The sequence below is a fragment of the Melanostigma gelatinosum genome (genome assembly GCF_949748355.1).
Source record: "Melanostigma gelatinosum genome assembly, chromosome: 16".
NCBI lineage: Eukaryota > Metazoa > Chordata > Actinopteri > Perciformes > Zoarcidae > Melanostigma > Melanostigma gelatinosum.
Genome location: NC_136649.1, coordinates 19,067,995 through 19,079,037, shown reverse-complemented (window position 1 = coordinate 19,079,037; position 11,043 = coordinate 19,067,995). Strand labels below are relative to the sequence as shown.

The following is an 11,043-nucleotide window of genomic DNA, read 5'->3' as shown; positions in this document are numbered from 1 at the left end:
CGCATTCATGCAAACCAGATGTGGCTACTACAGCGTGGATGGCCTGCGTTGCCTTCGCCAGATGTGCAGTGTCATTCAGCTGTAGTCGTGTGTGTGTGTGTGTGGGGGGGGGGGCTGTTTATAACTTTGGAAAACAGACACCCACTGTGTATGCTTTGGGCCTTTGTGCCCCCCACAGCACAGGAGTCGCAGCTTGTTGGCGTGAACGCGCCGCTGTCTCTGGCCGGAGGGGGCTGGCTCTCCCTGATTGAATCCAGCTGTTGTGTGTGTGTGCGCTCGGAGGAGGCCAGACAATTTGCATTGCTAAATAATCTGTGGAGCCTGACAGAGCGGAGCAGAACGGTCCATTTTGAAAAAGGCATTCATGCAACACTTGGTCAATGCGCCGAAGCTTCAGCTCGACCAGAAGACGGCGGTTAATGAAAACCTAGTGTCTGTTTTTGCGTAAAGGCGCATAGTTGGAGGAGTGGCGCGAGCACTGCTGGGTAGTGGTGAGGGAATTTGGGGAGAATTTACGGGTCGTATAAGTCTTTCCTTTGAGAAACCATCAACCATGCTTTTTGGAGTGCGTGGCTTCAGGTTCTGCTCTTCTGCAAAGTCAGCAATCTTACTTTTTTTTCTTTGCGTAACTGAGTTATTTGTGCTTTACTTGTGTGTTTGAATGGATATGTAACGGGATGCTCGTACAGATTTCTTTCTCTCAGCGACACTTTATGACAAAAGTTTAAAATGTTGACATTCCCTCTTTGCAGGATGTTGGCAGCTCTGGTATTTATTCTGCTCTGTATCCAGCCTGGACACGGACAGGTAACACAGCAGCACCGTCCTGTGTTTTCATTCATTTTAAAACCAAGATCATGGTCAAGAGTGATTGAACTGTCACGATGTAAAGATTGAATAATGCATGGCAAATTGTAACGGATACAACTTCTCATTAAAATCGCATTTCAGGAATAGTTTTGTAGTTTGTCAGAATTTTCAAACAGCCTCTTGGTCATCTCTCCACAGACCTGCACAGAAGGTTTTGCTTATGACCGCATGTCGAGACAGTGTATCGGTGAGTGACATGACATCTGCTCAAATAATGTAGAAGTTAAATTGTGGGCATGTCATTAAGACCCGTATGTAGAGTGTGAAGTAGAATAAGTTCCCAAATTCCCATTTGTTGAGAAGTAAATGAATCACAAGCCCACAGATGTCCTGGATGCAGGAATGATCGTATCATTGTCTTCCAGATGAGGATGAGTGCCGTACCCAGCCAGGTGTTTGCAGAGGAGACATGCGCTGTGTGAACCAGAACGGAGGCTACCTGTGCCTCCCGAGGAACTTGTACAATCAGCCGTACAGACCGGAGATCCCGGCCCTACCCGAGCCTGTTTACCCGGACGCATCGGACTCCTTCCTCCCAGCTCCACCGAGATCTGTGGAGCCCAGCTACCCCAGAGTGAGGACTACTGCGCATTGCATCCTGGGATATAGTCCTGCAGAGGATGGCACCTGTAATGGTGAGTAACTGACCAACTGTAAGTAAAAGTACTATTACAACAATGTACAAATACTCTACTATAAGTAAGTCATGCATTCAAAAAGTAAAGTATCATAACAATGTACTAAAGAATTAACAGTAAAAGTTGTTGTGAATTTTATATTATAATATGGCATTATTTGATTGTCAATACTGATGAATATGTGTAATCAGTACTTTTAAATACTTTATTTAGTTTGGTAGTTTAGTCCAGGGGTTCTCAACCTGGGGGTTGTGGCCCCTCCAGTAGGTCACATGACAAATGTAATGGGTCCTGAGATAGTTAACGGGCAGCAAAGAAGAAAAAGAAAAGTTCTGAATCTGTCTCCGCCCACCCCATCGAGTTTGAGTTGACGATTCTGTCTGATAACCAGGCAAGGTTAACGTCAACTGAAGCGAAACAAAACAAAAAACACTGCAAAATTAATTGGTTTGATTTAGGAAAAAAACATTGTGCTTTGGCTTAAAATGACACATGAAACAAAACTAAAAAGTTAAACGCAAGTACTAGCAGCTGCATGAGTTGTGTTTAGGTAAGTAAACTACTTTGGTTATATTTTGGTAACAAATGGTTCGCCCGGGACACAAACGCCACCAAGAAAGGATGGTGTCTGTCTCTTACTGCAGCTGTTTGCAGTTTCTCCTCCCTTTGCTGAATCTCTGCGCGACAGATGTACAGGCCCGACATCTGCCGCCTCCTGCTGTGTATCAGATGTTAGAGTGAAACTATAGACGAGTGGACACGCGATAGAGGCCAGAAATGCAGTGCAAGTTCGAGCAGAGATTCCGGTTGAACTCCAGGGGGAACGCATGAATCCGGTCAGATCACCGGGACAGATGTCGCTTGATGCCCGGGTGCAGCGACATTCCTGCCGTCACCCAGCCGAAGCAGAGGGGCGTTCAACTCCTCTCAGTGAAGACATCTCTGCTTTCTGATTGATTCTGTTGAATTTCACAACCGCAAGAATTCCCAGCTGTTGGATAAACATGAAATGTCTGATGCTGAATTTCCCCAGTGCGTCCAGCCGGGACAAGCTGTTGAAAATGGCCTCCTTAAAGTACAGTGACCCTGTAATGAGTGGAAAATGTGCACGTATGGAAGAGTTTTTCTCTGAAGAGAGCTTTCGAGTTTAGCTCATGCACAAATACGGACTGTTTGTCTTTGTAGGGGAGAGGACCTGTCAGGGAATCGGCTCACAACCTTGTTTGGGTAAACTACACCATCACAGTGCCAAAGATGTGGTCATGTGTTGCCAAATCTGTTTCATGGAGAACAGGCATGCCTCTGTTGAGGCCATTCGTAACCAGTCCTCAGGCCCTGGTGGGTGGATGTTTGTGTGTGGTGACGTAGTCGGTTATTGAGTGATGCTGCTGTGGGGCAGAAATGAAACAGACTGTGACTTCCTGTCTGAACCTGCAACAAACATTGCTTTGTCTTTAAGTTAAGGCACTACACTCCAACAATGCCACTAATGGCACCAGTGTGGGAGACGAATGGAACAAATTAGGCCTTGCGTTTATGCATTTGTGGGTTTTGTTTTTTAGGTCAGACAGTACTACGAAGGCCATTTACAAGCAGCGTTATGGCGTGTAGAAGTCTTATCTGTCTCTGAGCTGGTTTCTTGCTGCACCAGGTTACACACTTTACAAATAGACTGTTATTAATCTTCCCTAGTGGTATCTAGCTCAGCAGATCCACCATGTGAACACCTGATTGTTGAACATCTTATTGCAAAACCTTAAGCATTAACAGCCGCCATGCGTCTGTGAAGAAACTCCACCGGATTTCAGACCCTGGCCGCAGGAATTTGCTTCCAATCACCCGCAAGATTAATGGAGAACGTTTGCCGTGTCGAAACAGGAAAGGGCCTTATCCAAACTGTTAACTCAAAGTTGGAAGCAGCATTATACTCGAGAGAGTCATTGTGTGCATTAAGATTTTCCTAAGAGGAGTGGTGTCGCTTTCTTGAAAAGCATTAGATGAGAAGAATGACTTGAAACTACAGCCAGAAGCCAATTAGCTGAGCATAAAGACCGGAAACAGCTAGCCATAACACGTTCTATCTCGTTTGTTTGATCCAAACGAAAGTATTAAAAGCCAAGAAACGGTCTGGCACAACTTGCGACCACAACAGTTTTGTTGTATGGACTAAGCCAACAAGATGAAGTGGTGATGGTATGTGGATTTGTTATCTTTAGATAGAACCAGACAAGCTGGCTGCCCTCAGATTGCAGCTCAGAGAATCGTCTCCTGGCTCCAGCTTCACATTGAACGGATCAATCTTCTCATCAAGAAAGCGAATAAGTGTGTTTGACAAAAAAGTTGAACTATTCTTTTAACGAGAATACGAAAGGGCATCGCCCGAACCGGACACGAGACTTCACCGGGAACAGTTTTCACTTTGAGAACTACTTTCTCACAAAAAAATATAAACTAATTACAGCCAGATTTTAATTAAAATGACCCCGAATAAAGAGGAAAGACATGTTGCTGTTGGGTTTTTTATTTTTCATCTTTCATGGATTGCTCAAGGACACTTTCACACACACACGTGGACGTCATATGACCCAGCAAGCCGAGAGTATTGTAGGTCAAATGATGACACTTCACTTGGGACTGTGCTGTTCATTTCCACTCGTAACGCCGGTTTTGGGGATTTTCATGTTTTTACTCGAGTTGAAGGATTGCATGCTCCTCTGTGGCTTGAGAAAAAACACGGCCAATCTTTGTAGGCTTTCGAAAACCACGAATGCACAACAGCTGATCTGAAAACAAGACAGTTTGTGGCATTTCACAGTTACAACTTGCTGATGATCACATTCAGTGTATTTTCCATTTGATTTGACAGCAGATGATGAACAAGAGGACGTGGCATCAACAGCCACTGGGGGTTATTTTGAAACAGCTTGTGTACAAATTTGAGGTCAACTGGTTCAAGTTTTCTCAGTTTTCCGACATGTTCAAACAAACTCCATCGGTCTCGTCTTCCCTGAAGCTGCTCAGGGTTGTCAGCGGTGACCTCAAAGCTCGTGGGCAGCTCATGAAACGGTCTATATAAGGAGCTGAACCGAAATGATCCTGCAGCTCGTGCATGTACGTTGGAGATCTGCAGTAATGCTACACATGGGGTGCAGTTGACGATCATTCAGAGCGGTTTTGACTGGTAACTGCAAGCAGGTGTCAGGGGGGGGGGGGGGGGGGGGCCTTGTAGCTGTTGGCCGGTGGCCTCCTCCACCCCCGTGAAGGGCCAGCGATCAGTTGCCACAAAGGGCGACGGTCCCACCGACAGACGTTATCGCTTATCACAGCTGCCTGTCCAAACAGAACGCTGGGCTCCCACCCACTTCCCCCAACGCTTTTCTCGAGATCGGTGACTTCATGGTCTGAGAACCAGAAGCAGAGGTTGGAATTTGTGATTTGTCACATCCTCATAAGGAAATATGGCTGCTATGATGTAGTGTGTGAGCTGCTCCAAGGAATTCGGATTGTAATCTGAGAAATCTTTCATTCTTGTGCAAAAACAACTGTAAGTTGATGCTGTATTGAAATGTTAGCTGTTGTGTTGAGATGGTTTTTTTTAACACAGGGTGGTGAAAACCTGAGCGTTGGAGAAACAGACTTTTGGGCAATCTGTCAGCCAGCAGTCTAGTGGACAGGCTTTCGATCAAGGCCTTTAACGTTACCATCAGTCGACTGTGTAGCTTTTATGACCTGCAATTTCTATTTTTGAAATATAGCATCACTAGTGTGAATCAGAAAAAAGGACTTTTTTTCCCAAATTTGACTTTTTAAAATGTTTTTATCGCACGTTAAAGTTCTTGTCTCTCTCCATATATCCATCCATCTATTTATCTTGTTCCTTTCATTCTCCACTCGGGCTTGAACTTTTCTTTTTTGTTTGTTTTTAACCACAAGAAAAAGGGGAAAAAAACAATTGTCATGAATAACACCCCTCTCTCTCCTCTGCTGCTTCTCTCTGTTCCAGACATTGACGAATGTGAGACAAACTCTCATCACTGTAACCCCACCCAGGTCTGCATCAACACAGCAGGCGGCTACACCTGCTCCTGCACTGAAGGATACTGGCTCATTGGAGGACAGTGCCAGGGTGAGTGGACATCTGCATAGCATAAGACTACAGAGTGGCTTTACGTGTATGAACATTGCATGAACTTCGCATTAGTGCTTAATGTTTTCAGAAGTATACCAATCGGTTCATTCAAGTTTTGGAAAATCAATGAGCAGAGATGTGTTTCAGAAAGCTAAACCATTGGTGATCCGACATCAGACGTTTAAGTCCAGTCATTGAGATGGTTTATTTCAAGCCAAGCAGGTTTCTAGTTTCTGCATTTGAAAAAGATACTGTCATGAATGTGATGGCGGCCGTGAAGGTACACAATTGATCTGGCTGTGAAGTAGATTGCACATGATTTGATGTTAATGGCCTAAACCGCTCAAAACCAGCAAATATTCCATTCGGTATAAACATGGTGTGTTATGAGACGCTGGGCACAGACATGCAAAAGGTCACCACATCTTCCACATAGAGGCAAAACACACAGCATTTATAGTTGTTTCGTCTCTATTTATTGTCGTTCTGTGTCGCTTTGTAGTTGTTATGCATCTCTGTAGTTTTGTGTGTCTTTGTGGTTGTTGTGTATCATTTCGTAGTTTTATTGTGTCTCTTTGTAGTTCATTTTTGTCTCTTTGTGGTTGTTTTGCACCTTTTCATAGTCGTTGTGGGTCTCTTTGTGCCTCTTTGCAACTACTTTGCATCTCTTTGTAGTTGTGTTAATCATTAGTAGTCTTTTGTGTCTTTGTAGTCATTCCTTGAGTTCATTTTGAGTCACTTCCTGTTTTATATGTGTCTCAAATGACTCAGGGCAATGGTCAAGTAGGAATATCAGTGCAAGTATTTCCTAAACTTAAGACCATATTACTTGTCAGACTGTTGGATAATGTAGAAAAGACATTTCTGCTTCCTGTCTTCATTTACAAAATGTTATTACGTCTAAAAGCTTTCACCCTCCTCATGGAGAACAGCGCCCTCTTCATGTTATGTGCAGCAGAGCAGCTCAGCAGACTTTTTGCCAAATCAAATCAATAAATCATGAAGAAGCAGTGTCTTATTAAGCTGGGTTTTTTATTTATTTGTAATTTAACACAGTAGACAGACCTACAGTGTGTCTATATTCTGATTCATAACCAGTTTGTCTTTTTCTTTCTCAACAGATATTGATGAATGCCGCTATGGTTACTGCCAACAGCTGTGTGCCAACGTCGCCGGCTCTTATTCCTGCTCCTGTAACCCCGGCTTCATCCTCAACCCAGACAGCAGGACCTGTCAAGGTACACACACACACACACACACACACACACAGGGGCATAACACTTGCCCTGTGCAAATAATCACACGCACATACACACATGCACACTGTTTCTTTTCCTTCTTTTACTGTGTTGTTCCTCCAGATGTGGATGAGTGTGAAGATGAACCGTGCAGTCACGGCTGCTTCAACACCTACGGCTCCTTCATGTGCAACTGTGACGAGGGATTCGAGTTGGCGTCCGACGGAGCTACTTGCATTGGTGAGACGAGCTGGTTCTGGTTTTTATATTTTTTGATGTCTCGAAAACGACATTTTTTGACTTTGAAGCCAGTCTGTAGCGCATTAAACAGTAAATCCTATGGAGTAAAACTGATACTAGACTTTTCCCAACTGATAAACGTGGAATGTTATCATTCTAAATGAGCCAAACTATATATTAATCAACTAGATATACTTTAGATTTAATCTTGACTTTCTGAGATAATGTAATGTAATGTATCCTTAACACCTGTCTTTCCATTCATCTATTTTCTATAACTGCTTATCCAGTGCAGCATCACAGGAAGATGGAGCCTGTTCCAGTTGGGTATCACAGGCTGGCTTCTATACTGTTGACAGACAAACATATTCACACTTAAAGCCTCTTTGATCCACAGAACTGGTTGAATTTGAACCCAAGACTTTGTCGTTAGGCATTAGTTCTGACCGCTGAGCCAGTGAGCGGCCCTCACAACCGTCATTCGATCGTCATTAATTCTTTCTTTTATTCCCTGTAGACTTGGATGAGTGCAGCTTCTCTGAGTTTCTGTGTCAGCACAGATGTGTGAACACCCCCGGCTCTTTCTCCTGCGTCTGTCCGCCGGGATATTATGTATTTGAGGACAGCAGGACTTGTGAAGGTAAACTTCAGGACAGAGGACACCTGAATAAATGTCTTTCTGGCAGTTTAGATGCAGTGTCAAAGAGGGGAAATATTCGGGCAACTTTGAATCAAAGCACAACTCACAAAGCTGCTGTGAATTGTCTTGTTGTGTGTTGTCATATTTATTTCATCAGGAAAGTTTTAAATGTTATTTCATCCTGCTTTCTTTGATCACATTTTGCTTGGAATATTTTTTTTCATCCGTCGCCTAAAATGTGTCTTCTTTGAGATTTGTTTGTGTGGTTACAACGCACCCGCAATGCTACACTAAAGACATTCAAGCCAGCATTTGGAAAAGTTGCACATGTGTATCAGCTAATGTTTAAAACAAGTGTCCCCTTATTAAGTGTTATTATGTGCTCTCTTTGCCATTCTCAAATACCGTATTGTTGATGCTCTCTAAATGTTGTTTCTCTGATGATGATGATGATGATTTAACTGACTTTGATTGTTGTGTGTTTGATTTTAAAGATATCAATGAATGTGACACTGGTAACAACACCTGTACAACAGCACAAGTATGTTTCAATTTCCAGGGAGGCTATACATGCCTGGATGCTTTACAGTGTCACTCGCCTTACGTCGAAGTTGGTGACAAGTGAGTACTTCTACCGGTGCATTTATGTATTCATTAGCGCACAGAAGTGAAATGTTATGTGTTGCATTATATCTTAAACTGCCCCTGTGTGTCCTCTGCAGTCAGTGTATGTGTTCTGCTGAGAACCCTGCCTGCAGGGACAAACCCTTCACTATTCTGTTCCGACACATGGATTTGTCGTCGGGGCGCACTGTGCCTGCAGACATCTTCCAGATGCAGGCCACCACGCGCTACCCCGGCGCCTTCTACATATTCCAGATAAAGTCGGGCAATGACGGGCGAGAGTTTTACATGAGGGTGAGTACATCAGAGACCCATAACACTGGAGACACCAAGTATCACATTTTTAACACTTTGAAGGGGCAGATTTTCATTGAAATAAATGCCTGTTAAGTCACCATCGCTGAAGGAGGTAACGCGATGGTGATGGAGCCTATGGTCCACTGATGTGGTGTCTGTGGCGAAATTGTTTTTAGCAGATCCTCTCGCGAACAAAAAACAAGTTTAACAGGTTTTATGTTGCTGACATATCGTCAGTCATATAATAGTTTATTTACAAAAATAAAGAAACAGCGCCACCTACAGAAACTCAAACTCTATCACCAGACAATCCAATGAAATCGCAGAATTGAGCAGGAGAGGAGATGGCAGTACTGTTTTGCTTGAAACACCACAGCTGTGATTGTTTAGTTACCAGACATGTTGCTAAAATAACAATTTAAAAAGTCTTCGATTGATCTGATGTGACCGTGGTGCTCCTTAGTGAGGTGAACAGTGAGTCAGAATCAATTCAAAAATAGGATTATTCTGCATCAGCATCAGACTGAATTGGCAATACATTGTGTATTGGGCTCTGAAATCTCTAAATATCCCCCCAGCTAATAACAATCATTTGTGGACTTTAAAGCAATGCGACAAATTTGGGGAATAAAACAAGCAATTTGGTCATTTTCTGATTTAGAATAACTTCAACAAACTGTAATAACTAATACATTTCTGAGTCTTTACACCAAATGTGTTTTGTGATTTGGAAGCTCCATCCAGTGATTCATGTCGGGCACTAGAGGAGACTGCGATTTTATCAAATGATAAGCTGTGATTTGGGAATAACAACACATTGTTTCACTCCTACAGTGTGCCACACTGTGAATAAAACTGGGTTTGCATGAAAAAACAAATGGGGGTGCAATGCCAAATGTGAGGGTTATGGGGCTTGTACTTTGTATTTAGTTTAAGGTCATAGGTTTGATCCCATTCTCACTTCCTTCTAAATAAACGTGTTGGTTTGCATATAAAAAACCAAGAAAAAGTTTTGAGCATTTTGTTAAAGATGTTATTCTGAATACAAACCATGAAAACATAAATTATTCAACTCTAATGTCATTTGTTGACGTGTCGCAGTCGGGGAAAAAAGTCAAAATGTCTCCTGTGAAAAGGGGCTGTGCACCAAGTAAACACATGCAGTGTGTCGGGCACAATGCCTGTAAAGAAAAGGGAGGGTGAAGCACCTGACCTCGTCCAGTAGATGGAGCAATCACTTCGTGTAATGTTTTTGTGAGGGTGATTTTTCTTTTTTTAAGATATACAGTCTGAACAGAGACTTTTAAGGAGGATATATAAAGATTACCTGCAGCATGAATACGTGACCACATGAGCTTTTACAATGCCTTTCTAAAGTTACCTTCTGCTGTCCTTGTTTAAACAAACCCTAGTCAGGTCCTGTGTGCTCTACTGAAATGACCTTCCTTGACTCTGTGCTCTGTGTTTGCTGGTTGTAAATGATACGACAAAGCCCCGAGACGTAGATTTCCTCCGTCGTGTGCGGCTGTCACATTCGAAGCGTTTCCTGCACTTCATTCCTCACATTCCTCTCCCGTCTTCTGCATCTTTCAGCAAACCAGTAACGTGAGTGCCACACTGGTCTTGTCGCGGCCCATCAAGGGGCCCAGAGAGATGGTGCTGGACTTGGAGATGGTCACGGTCAACAACGTCATCAACTTCAGAGGCAGCTCCATCATTCGTCTGACGGTCTTTGTCTCAGAGCACCCATTCTGAGCGCCCCAAAATGAACTTTGACGCCCCCCCCCCCCCTCCCCCTCTCAAAGAATCGAGCTGCACTCATCTGCAGCTGATGTCATGGTTTGTTTGAGACAGTTCATCACCTTTTTTTTTATACCATTATGTCATCCTCAAGAAAGACACGTCCGATAAAGACTCCAAAATCAACTGATGGGAAAAGCATCCCTGTGCTGGAATCCCCACCCTGGTTTAATGGACGCTGGGCTTTTATGGCTGTGATATGGACTTTCGACACATAGGGGTGTTTATGGTGTACAATTTCTGACATCCTCTATTTAGAAAATGATGGGAATTACCTTCACTGAATACCAGCACATACACAATACAGTTTCCCCCCAAGTTGTCTGTGAATTTTCACCCCTTCAGATGAACTGTGAAACTTTTATATGCCGGAATCATTTTTATTATGAGGCGGTTATCTGAGCTGAAGTGTAATTGAGCCAGTCATGAACTGAATTATTGATCGCAGTTTCTTTTACACCAATAAATGCCTTCACCACACAACTGTCTCTGGCATGATCTGGCCCTGACAGCACACTTTATTTTAGGATTATGAGGTAATGTTTTCAGGAGGACTTTAACAAACTG

The 11,043-nt window shown here is 43.3% G+C and overlaps 1 protein-coding gene across 1 annotated transcript; it reads left to right on the top strand.

Moving 5' to 3' along the window:
- Nucleotides 1-325: 325 nt before the first annotated feature.
- fbln5 (fibulin 5) lies at nt 326-10,959 on the top strand. Its single transcript, XM_079286211.1, has 11 exons — nt 326-597; nt 753-807; nt 1,009-1,057; nt 1,236-1,505; nt 5,512-5,634; nt 6,759-6,875; nt 6,999-7,115; nt 7,633-7,755; nt 8,250-8,376; nt 8,478-8,673; nt 10,270-10,959. The coding sequence occupies exons 1-11, from the start codon at nt 554-556 to the stop codon at nt 10,429-10,431; spliced, it is 1,383 nt and encodes a 460-aa protein (XP_079142337.1). The 5' UTR covers nt 326-553; the 3' UTR covers nt 10,432-10,959.
- Nucleotides 10,960-11,043: the final 84 nt, after the last annotated feature.